The sequence below is a fragment of the Alternaria rosae genome (genome assembly GCF_020736505.1).
Source record: "Alternaria rosae strain MPI-PUGE-AT-0040 chromosome Unknown BKA58scaffold_2, whole genome shotgun sequence".
NCBI classification, from domain to species: domain Eukaryota; kingdom Fungi; phylum Ascomycota; class Dothideomycetes; order Pleosporales; family Pleosporaceae; genus Alternaria; species Alternaria rosae.
The window spans coordinates 68,627-92,313 of NW_025763571.1; the positions used below are offsets into that span (position 1 = coordinate 68,627).

Below are 23,687 nucleotides of genomic sequence, written 5' to 3' on the forward strand. Positions count from 1 at the left end.
TTGAAGCCTGCATTAACGTTAGGATTTCTAATTTGCTCATTTGATCCTAACGTAGGCTGTAGGCCTGTTCAGTTTCTTGACTGTATGAGGCATTGAGCTCTATCTTTGAGCACAGCCACAGGCGAATACCTGGTTCAACTGGTCTCGGACGTCATGGACGAACCTGGATGTCGTGTTCAACGGTGGCCATTTCAGGCCCCAAACAGCAATGGGTCGGTATTCCTCCCCTAGTCCTTCAGCTCATACCTGCCGTGGCGTTCTCTCCTGTCTGCCGCTGCCACAAGATTTGGCTAATTACATCAGCCACTCGAGAGCTGGACCCTCGATGAGGGGCTTTGCGACGGATGCAGCTAGCCAATGTCCCGTTCGGTTGTGGTGGGGGCTAGCACGCGGCTGGCGCTGCGTCATTTTGCGATCCGGTGCATGAAAAGGTGGGGAAGGGGAAAGCTTAGCCACGTCCTCAATTCCTGATTTACCCTGTCTTGCATCGGATTTCTGGATTTTGACGCGTGTTTGTAGCAGATCTGCTGTAAAATCTTGGTAACACCGCCACATTTACCTGGCACAATGGCCATGGTGGGTACTTCGTCAAGGGCCTAGAAGCGTGCGAATCCGGCATGCACTCACTGCTGAAATTGTGCCTTGGAAATACATTCCTGAGCCATCGCCCATAGGTGGACTATTCCTGAACTATGGCAGCATCAGCGGGGCAGCAAATTGCCCTGACATTGCAATTACCCAGGATTCCCTGCATCTCAAGGCGAACGCGCAAAACCAGCACTGTATGACGTGCCTTGCACTGATCCGCTCCCGTTCCAGTTTGCCTTCTTGACGTTTTATACAATCAACATGTACCATCTCTCGGGATTCTTCTCTCCTGCGGTACCAAGTTATCTGCTCAAACGACGTAGTTGGTGCGCAGGAATAGAGTCCGCGTTCTTAGGATTGGAGCTTGGGCCAAGTACGCGATCATGACGTAGTTTTCCACATTCCATAGCTTCACCCCACCAACACCTGGGCAAGGGAACACCACTTGTCTTCTATCACGACTCAGACGCCTTTCCCTACTTCCTAATCTTCTCAACCTTTCCGATCTATCCGTTGCAACCATGTCAGAGTCCAGGGTGAGAGTACCCGACAAGGTCAAGGAAGTCGCCAAGGAAGACTTCAACCAAGCCAGACAGCTTGCCTCAGAAGCTGTCCGCTCGGCCGCATATCTCTACCCTTTCAAGGTACGCGTCTGAATCCTTGCTACCTACAGTGCATCAAATTTTGCCTGGAGAGGCCGGTCTGGGAGTGCTCTTCGGCCCTCTCGACCACACTAGGGGATTGCATTCAAAACACAACACTGACATGACCCAAGGGCATTGCGTACTTCTTCACACACCGTGCACTATGGAAGCCTCTCGCTGCGAAACTGGTCCCTACTGTCTCGCTCGGTCTTGGTGTCACTGTGCTCATGTTTGCCGTCACATACATTCCCCAAGTTGCACTTCTCACCCTTTTCAACGGACCACTCGCAGTCTTCACCACGGTTCTACTCGTACTCAGCGAGTCGTCCACTATCTTCTCGGTTCTCAGCAAGAACTTCCTCATTGACGAAGCGCTTATTGATACCTTTGATTCAACCTTGGTCAGCCGCAACCAGACCACATTGGTTTCCAAAGAGCGCCAGGTAAAGTCAGGAAATGACCCCGTTGCGAAATTGGGCAAGCTTGTTACGAAGCCATTTGCAAAGTTCGCACCCAGCGCCATCATCCGATATTTCATGTACCTTCCGCTTAACTTCATCCCGATCGTGGGCACTGTACTATTCGTCATCCTCCAAGGACGCAAATTTGGTCCCACCGCGCACGCCCGTTACTTTCAACTCAAGCAGATGAAGAAGCAAGAGAAGGAGCGCTTCATTGAGGAGCGCAAGGCTGCATATGCCAGGTCGGTTCGTCTATATGTAATCAAATTTAAACCACTAACCTTGCATAGCTTCGGTATCCCAGCCGTCCTCCTCGAGCTTGTACCCGTTGCCGGCATCTTCTTTTCCTTCACAAACACGGTTGGCGCTGCATTGTGGGCTGCCGACATGGAGCAGGGCGTCCAGAGCGGCGAGAGCAGCACTACGGCGCCGAACCTACGCCAGCAGGCTGAACTGGCCAAGAATAGGCGGGAGTTGTGAGGACAAACTGCGCTCAATGCAAGAGTAGACTCTTACAAGGTGGTGCTAATGATTGCATCGAAGTGAAGTCGAGCCTTACGTTGATTACGCAACTGATGGGCATTACCGATACCCGTGGAAACCTTAGTAGGCGCGAGGCAACCTGCTAGGTTGGCCGTAACATTATCGTTAGGAACTGCGTTGTTAGGGTGCTGTTTTCCATGAACTGCGGTATCATATGGCTTGACAGTGACTTGTTCAATGACCACGAAAACTAGAGACGTTTTGCGATGTTGGTGACATAATGACACTGTGACGCTCTCATGTGGTAACCCGCCTGTGCATGTTCCACCCGAACACGTGAAACCTAACGAACGGTCAAGCTTTAATCACTACAGCAATCATGAAAAGCAGCTAAAGATTATATCGATCATCATCGTCTACGTTGTCATGCGCCCTGCACAACACCTCTCTCTTCAACAACCCAACTAAAAAGATGCTCTACTCTTCAGCACTTGGCTCGCCCCTTCCTAGGCCAAAGCAAGTCGCCATGTTGTAGAAGATGTCAATACTGTTGTATGTCCCTTGGAAGAGCTCCTGACATGCGCCCATGGCATAGACAGGCACATCCGTCAATGAATGCACACCTTGGTCATTCTCGACAGGTAGCGTACCATTGAGCAAAATACCGCCCTCGCCGTCCTCGGGGTTTGCGTAGTTATCGCCGCTGTCCTCTTCGATTTCTGCGGCGGGCTCGCGGGGACCGCTCTTGCGGACAGACCAATTCTCCCGTCGATCGGGATCTGCCATCAGGCCTTGGAAGAGGGTATATCTGGGATCCCAGTTTGACGGGAAGTTGGAATCTCTGAGAAATTGTGACGTTAGTTTATGTCTTACATGACTTTCGTATAGTTCCAACTTACGTGTACGTCAGGTTGCCGGTGTTGATGTACTGGGATTCGCCAGATTGCTCATAAGTCCCTACAGCATTGCGTTTCTTGCGGTCGACGTTCTGGGCAGCTAGATAGTGGGTATCAACGGATCCCATGACGTCGAAGCCATGGCCGTGGTCGGCAGTGACAAGGATCAGGGTCTCCTTGAGGCAGTTGGTGGAGTTGAGGTGGTCAATAGTGGCCTTTACCGTGTCGTCGAGTTCGAGGAGTTCACCGAGTGCGCGATCATAGTCGAGAGCGTGCATCATCTTGTCAATGCTGGCGGCTTCTGACATAAGGAACCATCCTTTGTCACCTGAGCGGGTTTCGAGGATGTCAATGGCCTTGAGGGTCATCTCTTTGAGGCCCGGCTGATCAAGAGCGGGTGTCTCATCCCCAGTAGGGGAAAGTGATTGGTTGAGGTTGTCACGGTAGACATTGCGGTCGAGCCACTTGGCCATGTTTGAGGTGGTGAAGATACCAAGAGCCTTCTCTTCATTGCTGGCAGATAGCAGGGCAGTGCGGTTCTGAATGATCTGATAGTCCTGCGCGGCGAACTCATCGTAGTAGTTCTTATCCTGATAGGTAACACCTCCAAGCTCAGACGGATAGAACTGCTCGGCGCCACCACCGAAAATGACATCGAGAGGAACCTTGGTCCAGGTGTAGTTCTGGACTCCATTGAGGTAGGTATCGACGATAGCTCCATACTGGCTACGAAGACGAGTGTGCGATACCAAGGCAGCGGGGGTAGCATCCGCAATGTATGCCGTCGACACGATACCAACGTGACCTCCAGTAAGACGGTGGAAGATCTCAGCAATACTCTCGACCTTCGGGTCGTCAAATGGATCCTTGCTACTGTCCTATACTCTTTGTCAGTAAAATGATGACATATACAAGGGCGTAAGGTAACGATACATACCGCATAAACGTTCAAACAGTTGACTGTTGACTTGTGGCCAGTGTTGAGCGCAGCAGCAGAGTTGGCGGAGTCGGTGATGAAGCTGTCGATCGAGTGGGTCATCTGGTGGCCAACGACAGGGAATTTGTCCATGGCCATGAGAGATTGGTATTTGCCATTGACCTGCTTATGGCCGATCAAACGAGCAGCTGTGATCATGTTTGTGGTCATTCCGTCACCGATGAAGAGAACGATGTTCTTGGCCTTGCGCTCCTCAGCCAGGTCGCGAACGAGCCAAGTAGCTTCCGTCTTGCTTCCATTGTTGTAATTGAGGGTAGCAGTGTACTCGCCAGGTTCGTAAAGAGCGATGCGGCGGTAGGCTTTAGCCGCAACGTTGACGAGGGAAGGCCTTTTCGCGTCGCGTGCGAAGAGGTCTTCGTACCATGTGAAGTTCCACTTCTCCAATTTGGGTTCTTCAAGGTTGAAAAACTCTGTTACTGGCTTTGCCTCCTCGCCTTTTTTTCCAAGAGTGAAGGTAAACTGCTCATCCAGAGGTAGACCGATGAACTCGGATCCGTTCCTTGGCTGGTGAACTTCCAGACGGATGTCGAAGTACTGGCCCGCAAGAAAGTCGGCCCTGAGTTGTTTATCAGCAATTGAGCTCTTTGAGCTCGTTCAATTTGCATGCTTACTGGTCGGGAGGGAACACGCAACCGAGCGTTGGGCAAGCTCCCAGGCGGCGGAATGTCTGGGCGGAGACAGATCCGACCAAAAGGGCCGCAGCCACGACAGCTGAGCATGCACACTTCATAACGAACGCAATTGAGAGATCAGTAACTGGGCAAGACTCTCAAAAGTGCGATGAACCGACATTTCGGGAAGCTGTTACTCCAACCTTTATAAGCTCACAGAGCTTCCCGGACCTGCATACATGCATCAAGACGAATTAGACTATGTCCCGCGTATTAAGCTACTAGCGTCCACATGTCATACCCGAGGCATGCCTTCCTCTGCAGTACAAGGTGCGTTAAGTGCCTTTACCCGTCCCTCGTGCGATAACACAGCGCTCTTACTGCTCGAGAGGAAGACTCCGGCTACCTGGGCCCAGTCCCATTCCGCTGGCCTGGTCCGCGCCACGAGCCACTATCATCATCGAGAGTCTTAACGAGCTGCCTCATTGGGAAAGACATGCACGTTTCTGCCAGTTAATGGAAGGCTGGAGGATGAGGCCTTGGCGTGGCTTGGTACATCTTGGCGTCACGTTCCGCACAGCTCTGATCTAATTCGCTGTTCGATGGTTCTCTCGTAGAAAGCAAAATTGGTATCCCCGTAGATTTTCCCTTGGCGATGGGGTATTGCGAGCGGCTGGGATTTTGATGCCTACGGTGTGCTCCGGACGGGGCAATTCCATTCGCCATCGTAGTGACGGCCAGCGACACAACACGACAAAGCTTTGCTAGCCTAGCTCGTCGACGGATATGGTGCCGACGAGCTCAAGGAAGAGAGCTTGATCGCAGTCCGAGAGTCTCGCATCACGTGTCAGCAACTAGGCACCGTGCCCGGCTGGCATGGTTCGGCTGCTGTCAATCTGTCAGACCAACAAAACTCCAACGTGGAAATTATGCCACTCCTTGCCTGCGCGTTCGAGCGGAATTATGTCAGTCGCATTAACACCTCGCACTAGCAACGCAGTTTGTCGCGTGCTCACATCCACCGTCTTCGTCTGGAACCCTGAATCAAATGCAGCCCTATGCAAAGCACCAAAATCCCAGGAAGCGGCGACAATTCGCGAAATGCAGCGGGAACCAAGGATCTCTCCAGATCTTGTATCTGAAACGCCGATAGGCATGCCTTCGATTGGTGTTCGACGCCAGGTGTCCATCAGGGTAACGTCTTGATCGGCTCTAGTTGGTGTGGTTGGGTGGTCCGCCGACGTCACCACTCTGACCCCTTGGTCTAAGGTTTATCGATGATCAGGTACAAAGGTACGCCTAAGCGCATAGCGCATGTTCAATGCCTTCCTTCGAACGCGTCTTCTTATTGCAAACTCCACTTAGGCCGGCAGCTGCTCAATTTAGATGTGTTAGTGTCAAAGTACGACTACCGATCCGCGCGTTTCAACACGCGACTCGCTTCCAAAGTAGAGCACCGCCAAAAAAGCCTGCACAGCCGAACAACTCCCAGGCGCATACGAACATGTCTAAAAGAACATCATACGAACGCTCCGAACTCGGGCATACGACTCTCAAGCGCGCGAAACGAGTAGATGACAACCTTCCCTACGATCAAGTTCAAGAAGCCCTTGGTGCACAAGAGGAAATCAAGGTCGTGACAAAGGTAGCGCATTGGTTTCGTGCAAAAGATCTCCGCATTCAAGACAACACCGCGCTGCATTATGCTTCCGAGCTTGCCCAAAGTGCGAAGAAGCCTCTCGTATGTTTTTACGTCAATTGCGCTGCAGACGAGTCGTGGCATGGGACTAGCCCTGCAAGGGTCGACTTCATGTGCGAGGGATTGCGCATCATGCAGAAAGAGCTCAAGGAATTGAACATACCGCTAGTCTTTCTAGAGTGCGAGGATAGGAAGAAGATCGTACAGACAGCAGTGGAGTGGATGAAAAAGTGTGAGATTTCACACGTGTTTGGCAACTTGGAGTACGAGATTGATGAGATGCGGAGGGATTTGAAACTCTGCCAAACAGCTGGAGACGGTATTCAAGTCTCATTGTACCATGACCAGACCGTTGTCGAGCCTGGCACAATGCTTACAGGTGCTGGGACACCTATGAAAGTCTTTACGCCCTTTTTCAAAGCGTGGCTCGAGAGGCTGAAAGACGAGCCGGAATTGCTTGACACTAACCCTGCACCTACCGCAAATCCCCCCTCTGCGAAGAAAGAGCTAAAAAGTCTCTTCGATACAGCAGTACCCCAGCCTGCAAAAGACAAACAATTCGAGTCGGAAGAGGACAAGAAGAGGATACGGAAACTGTGGCCTGTCGGTCACGATGCAGCAGCAAAACGAATGGATGCGTTCCTAAAGCAAATTGACCACTATGCCGCTACACGCTCAAATCCTGCCGCAAATAGCACGTCACGCATGTCTGCCTACTTCAGTGCGGGCATGTTCTCTGTGCGCGAAGCACTGCAGAAAGTTGTAGATTACAATCGCGGCAGTACCGATTTTACCGAAGCCAAGGCATCCAACGGCGTCTACGGTTGGGTTCGAGAGATTGTTTTCCGAGAACTCTACAGACAGACAACCATGACCACGCCACACACCTCCATGAATCTTCCACAGAATCTCAAGTTTGACGGAGTAGAGTGGGAAGACGACGAAGAAGGCTGGGAGAAATGGTACAAAGGCGAAACAGGCGAACCTTTCATTGATGCTGGTATGCGCCAACTCAATGCGGAGGCATACATGCACAATCGCTTACGTATGAACGTGTCCTCCTATCTCTACTGCAACCTCCTGCTCGACTACCGCCGCGGCGAACGCTATTTTGCCGAAACTCTGATTGATTGGGACCTCTCCAATAACACTCAAGGCTGGGAGCCTTCTTACACTGTCTTCAACCCCGTCTCTCAGGCTGAAAAGAATGACCATGATGGTGATTATATCCGAACATGGGTCCCAGAGCTCAAAGATGTCAAGGGAAAGGCGGTATTTGCTCCGTACGCGAGGTTGTCGAAGAGCGAGTTCGAAAAGCTGGGGTATCCAAAACCACATGTGGACTGGAAAGAGACGAAAGCTAGGGCATTGGATAGGTTTAAAAGAGGCTTGAGGAACGCGGATATCTAGATAGACGTGCGATTGTAGATAGGGCTAAGTTTATACTACACCAATATTCAAAGCCATACGATGTGGATGCATGTGGCACTAGGCTCATGGCTGCTACCTTGTTGTAATCCTCATTGACAATATTCGTAAAGTTGGCAATGTGATTGATTGCTCTTTCCAAGCAACAAGGGCGGCACAGCTCGCGCCACTATCTTGATCTGGCAAGGTTTTCATGACCGAGGAAGAAACCGTCTCCAAGTCCAGTGAACCCTCCCCTGCCAGCACACGTGGGGAATAGAACATATATGTCAAGACCCCATGAATAGCTGCGCCGGAGGGATGATCAAGTTGCGTACCAAATTATCGTGCTACTCTGGCTCACCAGCAGTAGAGCGTAGGTCAATCATCACATAACATATGTCCATCTATAGATTCTCTTGTCTCCAGTCGGCAAATCCAATGACGAGAGTTAATTCGAAGCTACGACAATGTGTAGCACTACTGATTAGTCGAAAGTACGCGTAACAAGCTGCAGCCAACCCGAATCACAATATCGAATGCGCGCAACCTAGTACTCATGTGCAATTTCCTTAACCCGCCAGAAAGCAGCACTTGACTTGTCTCTACATTTTCTTGATCTGCTTCCTCACTTGACTTGTCTCTACATTTTCTTGATCTGCTTCCTCACCCTCCCAATTTCAATCTCCTGGGCCCGTAGATCTCTCACAACGGTGGCTAATTGCGGGATTGGACCTTCGACTGCACCTATAAATGTTGATTGCGCAGTACGTAATGCGGGCGGAACAAGGATACCAAACCATCTGAGAGGATCTGTAGGCTTTCCGATAGATCTGGTTTCTTCTTCGTTTTCCCTTGATCCTTGGGCGGTTTCGTCATCCGCGTCGGAAGTAGCGCCTGCCTCTCCTTCTCTAGATTTCGAACCTGTGGAGGGGAGGTCCGGTCCTTGGGCTTCATTCGCTTGTTCTGTTGACCCTATTTGGTCGTCCGTGCTCGCATCCTGGCGAGTGGTAGAAGAAGATTTGATGGAGAAATGGGCTCGATAGTTCTCCTTGGTACATCCGTGTTCGGAGATGTGGCTGTGATCTGTCAACAGAGCACATGATGTAGGTAGACTTTTCCGAGTCTGGATATAACACTCTTGATAGCTATAAAATTTCGATGGAAACTGTAATACTCACACCTTCCGTACAGTTTGCATACGCTCATCGTAGCAGTCCTGTCCGTACCGAATCGCAGAGGACGAATTGTAGAAGTTTGCTTGAGCAAGCGACATGTATCCCTTGTTGGCATCAACACCATGTGCCAATCACCAAGCGTACACATTGCTTACCGAGGACAGTCCTGCGGAAAGATGCTGCATAACGTCGTGATATTCATGCAGCGTTTGCAAATACTGTTCAAGTCGAGTATCCAAAATATCAAGAAGCGCATCTTTATCCCGCCTCGCGGTGATCTCTGCCCGATCTATTGGTGAGTCCTGTGCATCCGCCATGACGCTGCAGTTTTGCATGCGTGGGAGTGGAAGGAGAGTGATGTCAGAGGAGCAGTCCGGTGGGAGGTCGAGATCATCCCAGAGCCAGGCTTAGGTCCGCGGGTGCTAAGACGCGGGAACTATACCGTATCGCCGTCTAGCAGCCGGGTAGCTCGCAGCTCGCATCTCCGACACCACTGAGCCATTCCCAACTTTCCAAACACTCAACCACCCGCCATGTCGAAACCAAATCCATTCCTCAAGCTTTTCCGGCGATACTACTCACAACCCGCGTCGGCATTCTTCCGCACCACCAACGCCCGTCCCTCACCCACGCGACCGCAATGTCCGCACACACGCATCCTCTTCCTCCGCTCGCAAAGTCGCCGCGTGGGCGGCGGCCCCGGCCTGGACCCAAACTTCGTCTCGATTCTTGACCGGCCCGCGAAGATGGCACGAGTAGGAAAACAACACGGGCCCGGCCTAATCATCCTCGCGATAATCCCCGTCACAGCGTTCATACTAGGGTGTTGGCAAGTGCAGCGTCTGGGCTGGAAAACCGAATTAGTCGCGCGCTTCGAAGACAGATTGACGTTCCCGCCTCTCGAACTCCCGCTGCGAATCGATCCGGCTGCAATTCAGGACTTTGACTATCGCAGGGTTTATGCGAGGGGTGTGTTGAGACATGATCAGGAAATGTTGATTGGGCCGCGGATTTTGGATGGCGAAGAGGGGTATACAGTTGTTACGCCGCTCGAACGGCGGGATGGGCGAGGCAATGTGCATAAGATATTGGCGTGTAGGGGATGGATTAAGAAGGATGCTGCGCCGCAGTGGTTTCGCAAGAAGAATGGGGCGTTACCTGAGGGTGAGGTTACAATTGAGGGCTTGTTGAGGATACCGCCCAAGGGCAATATGTTTACACCGAAAAACGAACCGGAGAAGGGAAAGTGGTTTTTTCCCAGTGTCGAGGAAATGGCCGAGTATAGCGGGAGTCAGGCTGTGTGGGTGGAGGAAACGATGAGTAAGTAATCTGTCTTTCTTCGATGGATGCAATTGGGGTATCTAACTATAACACAGCGCCTGATTTGCTCACAAATTATGAACGTGAACCCAAGGGCGTACCGATTGGTAGGGCGCCCACCGTAAACCTACGAAACAACCACACGCAGTACATCTTCACATGGTACGGTTCACCGCCTCGCTCCTTTCCTGCAAGCAATCGTCTAACTCTAAGTAGGTACGCGCTCAGTTTCGCGACCTCAGTCATGTTTTGGATGGTCGTCAAGAAGCCCATGTCGGGCACCCAACGGCGAGTACGCCACAGTGTTGATTGGTCGTGAGACATTACCATACCTTTTCAGTCGTCATCTTAGTCTTCCTCACGGACATCATTCAATCGTTTCCGTTTATATCTCTTCAGCTTGGCTGGAGGCTCCATACGCAGCTGCTGAAGTAACTCCCTAGGAAGCATCCTCTGCGCTAGAGAAAACGATGTACAAGTACCGGTGGTCTTGCGAGTCCTGCTTGAAAGTCAGCGTACCGAACGTACATGTCCGCTATGAGTCTGAACGCTTATGTACACCAGAATAGAGTAGAGTAGAGTAACATACCTTTTCATAAGCGCGATGACGTCGCTTTCTTCAATCGTCGTTCGTCCACCGTGCTGTGCATATGCTGCGAGATCCATGCTAATCTGCTCGAAGAAGTCGTTGGTCGTGCGTACGAGTGCGTCGAGTGTTTCCGTATTAAGTCGGGCCTTGCCTCCCTGCGACTTCAAGAAGCTCAAAGTAAGCTTCTTGACAGGCGCGGCTGGGAATAAGGGGAAGCCGATACCGTGTTCGGATACCATGTATTCTTTCGGTTTGCGAACACCCTTCATCTGGGCTACATCTGTTTGCTTGGGCGACTTGGCCTGCAGGCTTCGATCAATGGCAGATTCTTCTTCTCGATAGGCGACTAGTTCGGCGTCGCTATCTGCAGGCGGATCTGATTCCCAACCTAACATGCCGGCGGTTGCTGTTTGGTCTTTGCCATCGAAAGCAGCCGCTATCCCGTCCTGGTCGTCGCTATCGAGTAAGTCGTAATCATCGGGCAGGTGCAGATGTTCGTCATCCGGCTCTTGTTCGTCTTCTTCCCGCTCGTTTTGATATCCTTGTACGTCTTCTTGGGTTGGCACACGCATGCGCTCAGGTATCATAAAGCGGAAGGTAGGCTCTTCTGTATCATCCTCTGCCTCTCCAAATACGCCCAAATTTACGTCACTAGGCCTTCCGTCTCTTCGCCCGGTCAGTGCTTGTATTGTCGTTTCGTCACCATCTAGAGCTTCGTCCATTGCAGGATCAAAGAACCCATCTGCACGTGGGTTGATGAAGGTACCATCGACCTCGTACTCCTCTTGGAGCGCCCCGAGTTCGCTCAGATCGCCGAATCGTTCACTCTGCCTTCCCGCGAACATGAAGCGTGGATCCTCACTGATGGCTCGTCGTCCAAACTCGAGCGATTGTACGGTCCCGCCATCGACGTCGTCTGGTAAGTCTGGTAGGAGGGACTGCCGTGGTGGGGCACTGTGGAAACTATCGTCATCGTCGTACATGTTCTCTAGGGGCATTGAAAGGCGGGGCGCAGGCATGGTAGGGCCATCTTCGACGTCTGGAAGATCGAGGGCTGAGTGGCGCGTACGCCGGGGCAGGGCTTGTGGGGAGGGCTCGACTGGGTGCGTATCACGAGCGAGCGCTGCATGGACAGTCAGCTAGTTGAAAGATGGCGTCTGCAAGAGCCGTACCTCTGCTAAGATGGCGCAGAATGTCCCGCGGCGTCTCCCTCTGTACGCGGCCGCTTCGTCTCCGGGTGTTTCCTGGCGTCCTTGCGGCATTGGCTCGCTCTCTCAAGGCTCGTATCGCGTGGGGAGTAGTGGGTGCAATCCTGCGCGAAGGTAGAGGGCGAGTTGCTGGTCCGCCCCGCGGCGTCGCCCCCGATGCTGGTGTGCGAAGAGCTGGCGTCCGTCTGCTTGCTGGAGTGGGGCCCACACTAGTGGCCCGGTGGAAGGGTGTCGTGGGCTCCATGGACGCGTTGTTGTCGGGTGTCCGCTGCAAGTCGCGCTGCGGGGGAAGGCGCTGCTTTTTGCGCGCAGACTCGGCCATGGCAAGAGAGGCATGCGAGGGGCGAGGTGGGTGCCCAGGTGGGTGTTGATGGGCGTCAGGGAAACGCGTCGCTTACCAAGGTAACGCGACTTCCCTGGCGTGCATCTGCGCTAGCCGCTTATCGATAGCAGCTGAGGCTCGATATGCTGCAACTTTTTCTGTCGCGAACTCATGTGTCGCTCCTTCACACAAAACACTGGTCTCACCATGTCCGACTCGGACTCAGAAGGAGGCATACCCCTGATCGAAGCCCAGTTCGATCTTGACGCTTCGTCAAAGAAAAGGAAACGGGAAGCCGAGCCCGAAGCAAGCAAGGACGGCAAGAAAGCAGCCAAGAAGGCCAAACGGAAAGAGAAGAAGAAGCAGAAGGCAAAGGCGATTGCTGAAGATGATCTCGACCAAGACTTGGGAGTTAATCACGCTTTTGAGCGCATGGATGGTCAGCTTGTTGCCGACTATGTCAACGCACGAACACGGCTTTACGGGAAAGATTTGAGCAGTGTCGAGCTCGAGGACAAGTGTATTTCTGGTGAGTCTTTGAGCGCCCTAAATATGTCTTGAAATGCTGACGTCAAGCAGCGCGGACTGTGCAGGATAGTAGCAGCTGGACGGAGCCGCGAACTACAGACAATCTGCCTGCCTTTCTCAAGAAGCAGGCAGGGACGTTAGAAGCGACACCATGCAAGCCGCCCGGAGCTCCCCACACGCTTATAGTGACGAGCTCTGGGGTGCGAGCGGCAGACGTATGCCGATGTCTCAAGTCTGGTCTACCTAAACAGGGAGTCGTGAAGCCCAGCGTGGCCAAGCTGTTTGCGAAGCACCTAAAGCTCGCAGACCAGGTAACGCATCTGAACAAGAGCAGAATCGACTATGGGGTTGGAACACCGGATCGACTGATGGCGCTCTTGCAAGAGCGAGCCTTGTCGACGGCCAACTTGAAACGAGTCGTGGTGGACGTGTCGTACATTGATGGGAAGAAGCGCGGCATTCTCGACATGAGAGAGTTGCACGAGGCCGTGGTCAAGCTGCTGGTGTGCAAGCAGCTGGTCGGCGAGGACAGGCAAGGCGGCGAGGGACTGTTTGTGTGGTATTAAAGCATGTAGCATGTGCATGTGCAAGTAGCTAGCTAGCACGGCGAATGGCAGGCGTGAGCAGCGTGTTGCAAAAGGGTTTCAAGAGGGTACGCGCTCGTCGAGCTTGGTCGCTCCAGCTCCAGCTCGCTTCGTGACCCGCCGCCTGCCAAGCGATAAAACGCCCCCCTACGCTGCAGATAGCTCCCGCGCCTTCACAGAAGCTACCTGCTACCTGCATCGTGCTGCGCAGTCTCGCCGGTGCGTCCTTCACCTCCAACGCGCCGCCTCGCTACATCTGCATCCTGCCCTGCGCCCGACTCGATCCGCTCCACCCTCGCCGCCCCGTTGCTCCGCCGAACCGGGTCCGCCAAAGCCACGCTCCCCGGGCGACACCTCGCGCACCATGGCTGCTCCCGCGACGCAATCGCTCAAGTGCGTCGTAACCGGCGACGGCGCTGTAGGCAAGGTGAGCTTCGCTGCCCCCACGACGGCCGCGCAGCCTGCTAATCGCGCAGACATGTCTCCTCATCTCGTACACGACCAACGCCTTCCCGGGCGAGTACATCCCCACCGTGTACGCCCGCCCCTCGCTGCACCACGCGTGAGCTAACTCGCCCAGCTTCGACAACTACTCGGCAAATGTCATGGTCGACGGAAAGCCCATAAGCCTGGGGCTGTGGGATACCGCCGGCCAGGAGGACTACGACCGACTGCGCCCGCTCTCGTACCCCCAGACGGACGTGTTCCTCATCTGCTTCTCCATCGTCAGCCCCCCGTCGTTTGACAACGTCAAGGCAAAGGTAAGAAGCCGCCCACCACGACGCGTACGCACCCGCTAACCCCCCGCCAGTGGTACCCTGAGATAGATCACCACGCGCCCGGCGTTCCCATTATCCTCGTCGGCACCAAGCTCGATCTGAGGGACGATGAGGCGACCAAGGAGTCGTTGAGGCAGAAGAAGATGGCGCCCATCCAGTACGAGCAGGCTGTCATGGTCGCAAAAGAGATCAAGGCGCAGAAGTACCTCGAGTGCTCCGCCCTCACACAGCGCAACCTGAAGAGTGTCTTTGACGAAGCCATTCGGTACGTTCCCATGTGCCCCTTGCATAACTGTCCTGACCTGCCCCAGCGCTGTCCTCAGCCCCCGTCCCCAGCAGTCGGCGACCAAGAATAAGAAGAAGTGCACCATCCTATAAGCCGATACCAGGGCACAGGGGCCACGGCTTTGGGGTGACTGGGAAAAGACCAACAACTTGGATATGCCACTCACTCCACGACACTGTACACGGTCGGCATCATTGGGAAGCCCAAGCGGAACGGCGGGACTAAGCAGAAGGGGCACATGCTTTGCAGCACCTTCTGGCTTGATGCTTGGATATCGGGCGAGTCTAGCATTGGCTTATTGCAGCATTACTCTTCTTCGGCGTGGAGGATTTATGGGCTTGGCATTACCGATAGAACTGTTTATTGAATCTTTTCCCTTTGCGAATCTCCAACGCCGTGTGCATAAGCCACTGAATGAAGCGGACGCTGACGGCCGCCGGCCATGCTCGTGCGTCGTCTGGCCTCGGTACCACGCGCCGAACAGGTTCCCAGGCTAATCCCCGCGGTAGTGCAGACATGGAGCCACCACCACCCACCAACATGTTCCACCAAGGCAGTCTACAGAGCGGAATCACGCTTGCGATTCAGGAGCAGAAACTCGTTGCCTGCTTTGTACGAGGTACGCCACGGTGCACTGTCGGAATCTAGGTAGCATCGTGACTGACAAGCTGCGTAGACGACGGCGCCACGAGCCACGAGTGGGAAGACGAGTGGCTAAAGAGCGGATGGGTACGTTGGGACGCGACCAGGTCTTTAAAACATGCGCTGATGGTGAATGTCTAGCTGTCGACTCTGCTCCACCAAAAAGCTGTCGTCCTGCGGCTCGAAGCAGGCTCGACCGAAGCCGGTTTTCTGGCTGCCTTCTCCGATGTCTCGAGCGTGCCCACTTTTGTCGTCATCCAGAACGGCCAACTCCAAGTTCAACTCAAGAGTGATGCCACGAGAAACGACTTTATCAACTCGATCCGACGCGTACTGGGAGCGAATCCCATCCCAGCCTCCAACGCAGCACCAACCTCACCCCCACAAGCAAGCACACCAGAACCTACGAATAGTATAGCGAATGCTGCAGCGGAAGACGACCTGTATGGCCTCCCCGAAACCTCACTACCCACCCTCACGTCCAACACACCAGGCAAGCAAAAAGCCACAGGCTCCCAACACCCCACCCTCCCATCCACATCCGCCACCAAAGCCCAACAAGAAGCCCGCGACGCCCTGCGGAAGAAGAAACGAGAAGACGCCGAAGAGTTAGCCCGTATCAAAGCACGAATAGAAGCCGACAAAGCAGCGCGCAAAGTAGATGCCGAATTGCGCAAAGCACAACGCGAGAAGGAGAGGAACAAGGACGCACTACGAGCCCCCGATACATCGCAATCAGTGCCGAAGTCCTCGCGAGGCACCAACTCTAAAACCGTTGCTCTCAATGTCCGTCTGTTCGATGGCCGCACAATTCGTTCTACATTCCCTCGCTCCGCCACCCTACAGACTGACGTGCGGTCCTGGGTTGACACTGAGTTTGGGAAATTGACCCAGGACGACGAGAACATCAACAACAAACAATTGCCTCCTTACTTTTTCCGACATATACTCGCTCCATCGCCTAGTCGCGAACTCTCTGCCGGCGACGAGGCCGTTGAGTTGGGTGATATTGATCTAGCGCCCAGTGCGACCTTGGTGCTGGTGCCAGTAAAGGGTTACTCGGATGCGTATTCCGGGGGCACTGGAGGAGGTATGGCAGGAGCCGCGACGGGCATCGTCGGCGGGGCCTTTGGGCTTCTCACTTCTACTGTTGGCTACGTGGGGAGTACCATCAGCTCCGTCATAGGCTATGGGGCGCAACATGAGCAAGGTGGTGATGGTGGTAGCAGTAATAATCATGGCGGTGGTGGTCGTACCATGGGCAGCAGACCTACCCGGGAACCCAGTCACGATCCTGTGCTGGATCAAGCAACTCCGGGCGGGATGAGGGTAAGAACGCTGGCGGACCAGCGGGCAAGAGATGTACCTCAACAGTTTTACAACGGGAATCAGTTGAGTACTGAACCTAGGCCTGAGGACAACGATAAGCGAGATTGAAGCTGTTGTCTTATTCTTGAGGACATGATGAAAGTAAGGTAGATGACCCTAACTCCAGCGCCGCCGAGCAGCCAAAAGACGTCTTCCTTATGTTGACGTGACAAGAGGAGGAGCTCGTGGTGCGTGAGATGGCTGAAAAACAAACGCTTCTAAGTCCTTTCCATCCAGGACTTAGCATCATCCTCTCATCTTCGCCATATGACTAGAGCTGCCACTCGCCATTCAAACAAAAGCCTTCTCTTCATCCATAGTCTCCATCAACCCCGCCGCCTTCAACAGCTCACTATCCACCATGGTCCCTGCAAATGGTACCTTCGGACCCTCAACCTGCGGCTTCCAATCCTCGCGCTTCTCGACCATTTCACCCGCGGCCAGTCCGCCATGACTCAGCGCCTTGACCTCTAAAGATCCAATCTTCGCCTCTATATTCTTCACCTTTCCTTCCAACCTCACGCGACCCTTGTCTAGCTCTGCAGCATTGGTAGGGCAGGCAGACAAAGCAATCTGTAACTCGACAAGTCGCTCGCGTGCTTCATCTAGCTCAGCTTGCTCAGAAGTCGTCTGCGACACGAGGTTTTGGAAGTAGATCCCAGCGTCGTTGTCGTGGTCTGGAGATAGTGCGAGAGGATTTTCGGGACTGGGTTGGGGAGCTTCGGTAAAGATTTTGAGGCTAGGTGGGTTGCGATAGTTGACCGGGTCTTGCGCGACGTCTTGGAAGAAAGAGAAAATGGCATGCTGGGTGGGAGGATAGGTAAAGATGCATTCCCCGACCGAATTGTCGCCGCCCGCGAAGGTAGGGCAGATAACCGTTTGACCCGAGGACCATTCTGTGGTTTCTTCTCCACTAGTAGAGGTTGATGTTGCGGTTGGAGTGGAAGCCCCGGCCGAAGAGGTGACGCTGAGAGCGAGGCGGTGGAAAGCCGTCGTTGGAGCTGAGACTGGGCCTTCAGGAATCGAAGCGTGCCAGGACGTGTGCTTGATTGATTGCATGGTTGATGGTGTGTCTACAGACAAAGGCCCGTTGACTTGTCGATTGTAGTCGGTGGGTAGGTCGACACAGTGCTGGGGGTTGCATGTCAGATCGCTGAATCTCCATTGACGTGTGCGCTGATGCATGAAGGCGCGAATCTGTTCATCTTTGATTTGGGAGTCGTCGATCAAGGAGTGAATCAATGCCATGGCCGTGATACGAGTACCATACTTGCCGACTACAGCAATATGTTAGTGTAAACTTCTCAGATACTAGCAGGGCCAGGAGACGTACAGTCTTGTGTGAGCAGGTTCAAGATACTCTCGGTTCCGTCTTCAATAGCGATGACGTAGACTTCTGCGTCGGCTGCAACACGATCGGGGTTGCAGATGACTTCGTCAAAGACAGTCTTGACATGTTTCTTGGCATTTTCATGACCTGGAACACGGTTCTCGTTGTCATGGATGCGGACCATGTCGTGGGCGATTGACTTGCGTGGCATGGCGGACCAACTGCGTAGAGTCATGGCCTGGTCGTACTTGTGCGAGTACAGCAGCTGGCCCGCGTTCAAGACCATCAAGGCAGGAGTGTAAATCTTGTCTTGGAGAACATGACCATCTTTGAAAATCTCCGCGCCTCCTTCAGCAGTGTTGTCAGTAGCCGAGCACTTGACCATCTCCTTGACAAAGTTCACTACTGAGCCACCGTTGATGCCAAGTTCCCGCTGCAACTGTCTATACGCCAGAATGCCTATATCTTGCATGGTGTCGTTTACCAGCACAATCAATCGCTTACGCGTCTTGAGGATCTCAGGCGGTGGAGCAAGGATAGGTACATGCGGACCATTGGGCTTGGTCATGGTGAAGTCGGGAAGGTGGATGCACTCGAGGCCAAGGTAAGACAGGCGCTTCTCTGCTTCCTTGCGCTGGCAGGCTGTGAAGTGTTAGCTGCGAGTGTTTCAACGGAAGTTGGAATGTACTTTGCATGGCCTCGCGGCGCACCTCGTTGACGCGCTCATTGTTGGTGGCGTGGTAGACATAGGGCTTCTCGGGCGCGTCGATCATACGGATATCACCTGAGAGGTTGATGAAGAAGCCAAGTTGGTTGAGGTCCGCTGGAAATGATGGATCCGGCTCCAGAGTGTCTTCTATGCGGCGGAACATGCTGACGCAGATGCTTGGGGGTGTCTATAGACCGTAGACAGCGGCGAAGTGAGTTACTAAAAAACGGCAACCAGAGCTATCGCTGTAGTAAGGATTGTAGGTGCAATGGCCACGGAGGTCGGATTTTATTGCTGGCGCGGTGGGTTGCCGCTGCCATCGTTTGTGGCGCGTGGTGAGAGCAAACCGATTAGGAAAGGGTGTTTCGCACGGTGAGAGGGCGAGGCGAGGGCAAAGTAGACAGTGAGATGGGTCAACCACGAAGATTTCGCATGAAAAGTCTCACGGTCTGCGCCCGAAGAGCGGTCATGTGCAAGGCCATATGTAGAGCCAAAAGTAGGTATGTGATATTGGCACAATGCTCGCCTCACAGTATTGTACATGGAAACAGTCGGGTTCTCGTAGAAGCACACCTACCAGCTTGCTTTCTTCACGCCCGGCAGGTTTCCCGCGAGAGCGTTTACGCGAAATTGATACTATAGGATCGTCAGCCCTGCCTCGCCCGAAAAGAATGCCATGGCTTACTCGTCCCATTCTGAAGTCGCTGAAGACACCACGGCCCTTGCCGCCCATTATACACCTGTTCTTGATCTGGGTGTAGCGTGTGTAGCAGTGCATCTGAGAGAGCTGGAGCTGAGCCTGCGCGCGGACTCGTTGCGGAAGGGTGGTATTGCGGATCAGGTATCGCAGAGCTTGTCTGTGTCGTCGTCAGTCGTTGCGCGATGGGAGCATCAGGTGCGGAGGCGCATGCCGTTCTGGCTCATTCTCCGAGTACACCTTCCGCTTGGTGTGGTCGCGGATATTGCGAATCTTGGCGAAACATCCAATGTCCAGCTTGGCCGCGCGGAATTGAGACATGCTGGCGGTAGGCGTAATGGGTTGAATGTCTGCGCGCGCACTCGACGATGGACCACGGCCTTGTTCAATCCCGGTGTTCTGCCGCCCGCTCCCCGCTCCCCACCAATCAGCGCAATCCAGCCTCTGGCGCTTCCCCCTGCACTATATCCTTCAACGCCGCCGAACCGTTCAAGCCTACAGCACTGTTCACGCATAGTAGATGTTGGCAATCTAGTCTGCAGCGCTATCCAACGTCCAGCTGGCATGTTTACCGCACATGATGTGAAGGACATCTTCGCCCTCTTCCCTCCGCAAGACACTTCTGATTTTGTTCCACGGCTTGCGCTATCCTCCAGCGGCCATGCTTTCGTTACGCTCCAGTTTGTCCAGGCTCAATTCAGAAGCCGCGTGACCAAAGGTGAGCGTTCGTAATCTCTCTTGGCTACATTTGCTGAAGCATGTACCAGAGACACAGAGGATACCGGTATCTACATTGGCCAACGACCTCGACATAGGTCGATTGCTTGTCCATCAACTCGTCCACAGCCACCCTAAGCTATGTTTGTTCAGCGCGGACGAGGAAAGCATCATTCCCATAGACGAGCGAGACGCGATAGTCACTCGCCTGTCATCTGGGGGACTGGCATCCAAGGCCGAATTCATTGCCCAGCATCGTGTCTCTTCCAAGAGTCTTGACTTCCTCCTGTCCAGTCAAGATTATAACCTCCTGGAAACTAATGGCTACATCTACACTAAGGCCTACGCTCACAAGATCACGGATATAGTGAAGAGTATGATTCAAAAGACGGTCGATGATGTCCGGTAAGTGTAGGACTTGCCTTAGATGCATCACAGGCTAACTCTGTACAGGACTCTCAACATCAGACCAGCTGATTTGCCTGACAATCCCCCTACATGGTTCATTCTGCATACTCTCGAGCGACTCTTGCAGTCTGAAAATCTTATTTCCAAGGTCAACATCCAGGAAACTGACGTTAGCGTTTTGTGCACACCCAAGCGATATCTAGAAACCGAACGCGATGCCACAGTTTACGGTCTGCAGTCCGGCGCTTTTGCCTATCTCGATGTACAAAGATTCGCCTCCGACTTCATCGAACTTTTCCCATCTTCCCAAGACGCATTGTCTTACTTCCAGCAACTCTCAGGCATTGAAGTAATAGACTCTTTCGCTGTATCACTGATCTGGATCTCCAGTTTAGAGCAAGATTGCGTACGCATCCTCGAACAAGAAGGTTGTACCCTCGATGTCACCGAAGTGATTGGCTCCCGCCTTCCACCAACTATAAGGGAGCAGGTGGCCGCCCGAGCCAAGAACTCCATTGTCGCTCACTTCTCGGAGATCACTGGAGGACTGAAGATAGTGCGGGTCGGCAATTTGATACTCACTGAAAGGCGCCGAGACGGAGCACTCGACGAGCTCGCTGGCTACGCAAAAGAAGCTGCAAAGGCACAATGGCAAAGTCTACAGGACGATCCAACCCTAGTGGAAGACGTGAAATTCACTCGAGACAAGATTAGAGACATGATTCCTCCAACAGGCCTTGTTCAGCGCCTTCTCCTCCAACAAAAGCCAGTTGAGAAGTTATTAGAAGAGCGCTTCTGGTGCCAAGTCTCCTCCTTCGAAACACCGAATGAAGAGGAGTTTGCCATGTACTGGACAGATCGCATGCTCATCCGATATCAGATATACAGCACCGGCTTAGTTTCAGTCATGGACCAAAAAGTGCACAGCCAGCTTGCTGAGGTCTTTGCAACTTACGCACATAAGGACCTTATACCCGATACTATCGCCAAAGCACGAGCGCAGGGTCTAGTCCTCAGCCGCAAAACAAGAAAGAATGTTACCAAACTCTCGAGTGTCCTGGAGTCCACGACGCCTCTGGATAATTCATCACTATCTTCAACTTTGGAGAAATTCAACAAAAAACAAGGTATCAGCCAACCATCTGCAGATTCGCTGGCTGCTGCCAAGCAATCGATGCTCGACGACATGCTTCGCCGAATCAAAAAACAAAAGGCTTCCGACGGCCCCGTACTTTTCTTAACGCTAGTGATCTTGCTCTTCGCAAAGCAGTACGATGGTGTGGTATATGCAACGGGAAAGTTCGCACCAAAGCTGTTGAAGCTGTTGAAAGGAAAGCTGGAGTATGAGCACTATGAACAGCTTGAGAGATGGAAGGAAGCTGCCAAAACAAATACCTTGAGTGCGGAGGATAGGTCGGGTATGGCCAGGATGGCAGCGACGTGAGATCATTGGTTTCCATGCCTACGACAACCCCAAGATCGCGCTTGTGATCGAATCCGATACGTTCATTCTGGGGTTACATGCAAACGCTCATCATGGCCTTTGCGACAGGTTAGCTCGCTCAAATATACCTCAGATAACACTCGGAAGATGGTGTACCGGTAGAAAGCCACGCTTACCTAACATCAAAACATTGTTTGGATCTTTACGCAGCATCTATAGCCTCACTTCGTCCGGACCCTCTCTTCAACTGCGCACCAAGCGGATGGTGTTACGACTCCAATTTGCAGCTGCAATTTTATCGAACGGCCCATTTGATATTGTTCTTCTCTTGTGCTTGCTTCTTCACTGATCCACAGGTTATCATTCGTCATGATTGAGCACTAAGAAGCGTGTACTGAACAGCTACCGGCGGATAAATAATAGTCACAAATTATATACAATTTCATGCACGTCGTGAAGTTGCAGTGAGAAGTCGTACCTTAGTTTTCATGCGCGAGACTACTTGCCTTGCCTGTCCCGGAAGCACCGCCTCATGCAACACCCAGCATCTGTGTCTCTCTCCTTTTACTTATCCTCGCTTCCCTATACATCCTTCATGAGTTCCTCGAGCTCATCATCATCGTCCCAGTTCCCTCCCCTCCTGTTGACAACGATTTTCTGCTCTTCCTTCTCCTGTTGCTCTGCTACAGCCCCCAGTATCTCTTTGAGCTGCTCTTCTGTAACCTTCTGTCGTAATTGGCCTGTCCGCGCAAGCATTATAAGTCTGTTCTCGATGTCGGTTGCGCGCGATTCCTTGACAAGGCGGATACGGCCTAGACGGTCGGCTGCTTCGGGGAGAAGGATTTGTGAGAGGATGGAGGAACGCTGGTCGGCTGATGGGAAGGGTTAGCCCGTAGTTGCTAGTGGACGGCGGGGTTTGGACGAGTGGGCGAAGGGGGAGTGTGTTGTCAAGTGATGCATGTGTGCGCCGGGAGAGGTGCTGACAACGTACCCTCTTGCTGTCTATGATTTTGCCTTAGTAAAAGAACTTGATCTTCGTGTATAATTGTATTTACTTTCGCGAATCTTGCTCGGCGCCCTCGCCTCCTTGTCCTCCGCTGCCCCCGCCTTGTTGTTGTAACTGCTGCAGGCGCGCGCGTCTTATCTGCTCGAGATCTTCGTCGGACATTTCGGTATTATGTAGAGATTCTGAGGGCGCGACGCGAAGGGTTGTTAGGATAATGGCCTCTGCGGCGCAAGTACTGGTCGAGCAAAAGTGTGTTTATGCGGGGAAGTTCGCGGGTTGCTAGGGCACGGTCCCGATCGCACACCCCCTCACTATCTAGGTAGCTCGTCATGTTCACCAAAAACCGGTGACACCTCAACCAAGAGGAGAATGCGATCTTGAATCAGACTGGAGCCTGGTCTTGGTTTGGGCTGGTCACTGAAAGCGCGCTTTGGTATGCGGGATGATTGCGATAGCTTTGAGATCCTTCGCTGGAAATGTTGTCTGGTGTATCGCCGACACCTCAAAGATGCTCAGGGTGACAACAAAAGCTGCAGCCGCCATCTTGCAATGCTTTCTTTACATGTCAATATTGGATATAGTTACGGATGCTCTCATTGCTGTACTGCAGGATACGATTCGGAAGACTGAGAGGTGGAACTGACGAAGCTGGCTTAATATATCGCTGCATTTCGAAACTGACGAGATGAACACGCAGTTGGCGTTATCGGCCATCGCGTCAGACATACTTTGAGTACCAGCTGAAAAAACAGCTCTACATAGCTAGGCTGTGGACAAAGGGCGAAA

General features: G+C 53.0%; 13 protein-coding genes across 13 annotated transcripts; 7 read left to right on the forward strand and 6 right to left on the reverse strand.

Annotated features, from left to right (window-relative positions):
- Nucleotides 1–822: 822 nt before the first annotated feature.
- On the forward strand, nt 823–2,568 carry BKA58DRAFT_426624 (uncharacterized protein). The gene is made up of 3 exons (XM_046172963.1): nt 823–1,232; nt 1,364–1,935; nt 1,984–2,568. Exons 1-3 carry the CDS (start codon nt 1,110–1,112, stop codon nt 2,171–2,173), a joined length of 885 nt encoding a protein of 294 aa, XP_046028300.1. The 5' UTR covers nt 823–1,109; the 3' UTR covers nt 2,174–2,568.
- On the reverse strand, nt 2,566–4,799 carry BKA58DRAFT_330921 (alkaline-phosphatase-like protein; the record flags this gene model as incomplete). Its single annotated transcript, XM_046168164.1, has 4 exons — nt 2,566–3,017; nt 3,076–3,950; nt 4,010–4,625; nt 4,681–4,799. The coding sequence occupies 4 exons, from the start codon at nt 4,797–4,799 to the stop codon at nt 2,654–2,656; spliced, it is 1,974 nt and encodes a 657-aa protein (XP_046028301.1). The 3' UTR covers nt 2,566–2,653.
- A 1,385-nt stretch (nt 4,800–6,184) lies between these two features.
- BKA58DRAFT_435216 (DNA photolyase, FAD-binding/Cryptochrome) lies at nt 6,185–7,789 on the forward strand (the record flags this gene model as incomplete). The annotated part of the gene is made up of 1 exon (XM_046173318.1): nt 6,185–7,789. The coding sequence occupies one exon, from the start codon at nt 6,185–6,187 to the stop codon at nt 7,787–7,789; it is 1,605 nt and encodes a 534-aa protein (XP_046028302.1).
- A 343-nt stretch (nt 7,790–8,132) lies between these two features.
- Nucleotides 8,133–9,334, reverse strand: BKA58DRAFT_375163 (uncharacterized protein). Its single transcript, XM_046169398.1, has 3 exons — nt 9,120–9,334; nt 8,968–9,068; nt 8,133–8,865 (listed from the first exon to the last, which is right to left on the reverse strand). Exons 1-3 carry the CDS (start codon nt 9,297–9,299, stop codon nt 8,430–8,432), a joined length of 717 nt encoding a protein of 238 aa, XP_046028303.1. The 5' UTR covers nt 9,300–9,334; the 3' UTR covers nt 8,133–8,429.
- A 127-nt stretch (nt 9,335–9,461) lies between these two features.
- BKA58DRAFT_74891 (SURF-family protein Shy1) lies at nt 9,462–10,699 on the forward strand. Its single transcript, XM_046175851.1, has 3 exons — nt 9,462–10,284; nt 10,341–10,446; nt 10,501–10,699. Exons 1-3 carry the CDS (start codon nt 9,498–9,500, stop codon nt 10,601–10,603), a joined length of 996 nt encoding a protein of 331 aa, XP_046028304.1. The 5' UTR covers nt 9,462–9,497; the 3' UTR covers nt 10,604–10,699.
- A 24-nt stretch (nt 10,700–10,723) lies between these two features.
- BKA58DRAFT_397642 (centromere kinetochore component CENP-T-domain-containing protein) lies at nt 10,724–12,403 on the reverse strand (the record flags this gene model as incomplete). The annotated part of the gene is made up of 4 exons (XM_046171439.1): nt 10,724–10,783; nt 10,813–10,834; nt 10,874–11,996; nt 12,046–12,403. 4 exons carry the CDS (start codon nt 12,401–12,403, stop codon nt 10,724–10,726), a joined length of 1,563 nt encoding a protein of 520 aa, XP_046028305.1.
- Nucleotides 12,404–12,610: 207 nt separating this feature from the next.
- Nucleotides 12,611–13,497, forward strand: BKA58DRAFT_435220 (U3-containing 90S pre-ribosomal complex subunit-domain containing protein; the record flags this gene model as incomplete). Its single annotated transcript, XM_046173319.1, has 2 exons — nt 12,611–12,932; nt 12,983–13,497. The coding sequence occupies 2 exons, from the start codon at nt 12,611–12,613 to the stop codon at nt 13,495–13,497; spliced, it is 837 nt and encodes a 278-aa protein (XP_046028306.1).
- A 136-nt stretch (nt 13,498–13,633) lies between these two features.
- On the forward strand, nt 13,634–14,833 carry BKA58DRAFT_74914 (cell division control protein 42 precursor). The gene is made up of 5 exons (XM_046175852.1): nt 13,634–13,942; nt 13,992–14,050; nt 14,096–14,276; nt 14,327–14,559; nt 14,606–14,833. The coding sequence occupies exons 1-5, from the start codon at nt 13,880–13,882 to the stop codon at nt 14,670–14,672; spliced, it is 603 nt and encodes a 200-aa protein (XP_046028307.1). The 5' UTR covers nt 13,634–13,879; the 3' UTR covers nt 14,673–14,833.
- A 287-nt stretch (nt 14,834–15,120) lies between these two features.
- Nucleotides 15,121–16,659, forward strand: BKA58DRAFT_309365 (uncharacterized protein; the record flags this gene model as incomplete). Its single annotated transcript, XM_046167238.1, has 3 exons — nt 15,121–15,199; nt 15,257–15,309; nt 15,364–16,659. The coding sequence occupies 3 exons, from the start codon at nt 15,121–15,123 to the stop codon at nt 16,657–16,659; spliced, it is 1,428 nt and encodes a 475-aa protein (XP_046028308.1).
- Nucleotides 16,660–16,664: 5 nt separating this feature from the next.
- BKA58DRAFT_451046 (Arb2 domain-containing protein) lies at nt 16,665–18,792 on the reverse strand (the record flags this gene model as incomplete). Its single annotated transcript, XM_046174373.1, has 3 exons — nt 16,665–17,867; nt 17,924–18,562; nt 18,609–18,792. 3 exons carry the CDS (start codon nt 18,790–18,792, stop codon nt 16,882–16,884), a joined length of 1,809 nt encoding a protein of 602 aa, XP_046028309.1. The 3' UTR covers nt 16,665–16,881.
- Nucleotides 18,793–19,074: 282 nt separating this feature from the next.
- BKA58DRAFT_375176 (uncharacterized protein) lies at nt 19,075–19,668 on the reverse strand. The gene is made up of 3 exons (XM_046169400.1): nt 19,541–19,668; nt 19,315–19,486; nt 19,075–19,265 (listed from the first exon to the last, which is right to left on the reverse strand). The coding sequence occupies exons 1-3, from the start codon at nt 19,645–19,647 to the stop codon at nt 19,203–19,205; spliced, it is 342 nt and encodes a 113-aa protein (XP_046028310.1). The 5' UTR covers nt 19,648–19,668; the 3' UTR covers nt 19,075–19,202.
- Nucleotides 19,669–19,890: 222 nt separating this feature from the next.
- On the forward strand, nt 19,891–21,895 carry BKA58DRAFT_307588 (uncharacterized protein; the record flags this gene model as incomplete). The annotated part of the gene is made up of 3 exons (XM_046167170.1): nt 19,891–20,044; nt 20,094–20,448; nt 20,497–21,895. 3 exons carry the CDS (start codon nt 19,891–19,893, stop codon nt 21,893–21,895), a joined length of 1,908 nt encoding a protein of 635 aa, XP_046028311.1.
- A 612-nt stretch (nt 21,896–22,507) lies between these two features.
- Nucleotides 22,508–23,057, reverse strand: BKA58DRAFT_296928 (PDCD5-related protein; the record flags this gene model as incomplete). Its single annotated transcript, XM_046166890.1, has 3 exons — nt 22,508–22,767; nt 22,887–22,897; nt 22,951–23,057. Coding segments are annotated over 3 exons (378 nt in total), but the record flags the coding sequence as incomplete, so codon positions are not given.
- Nucleotides 23,058–23,687: the final 630 nt, after the last annotated feature.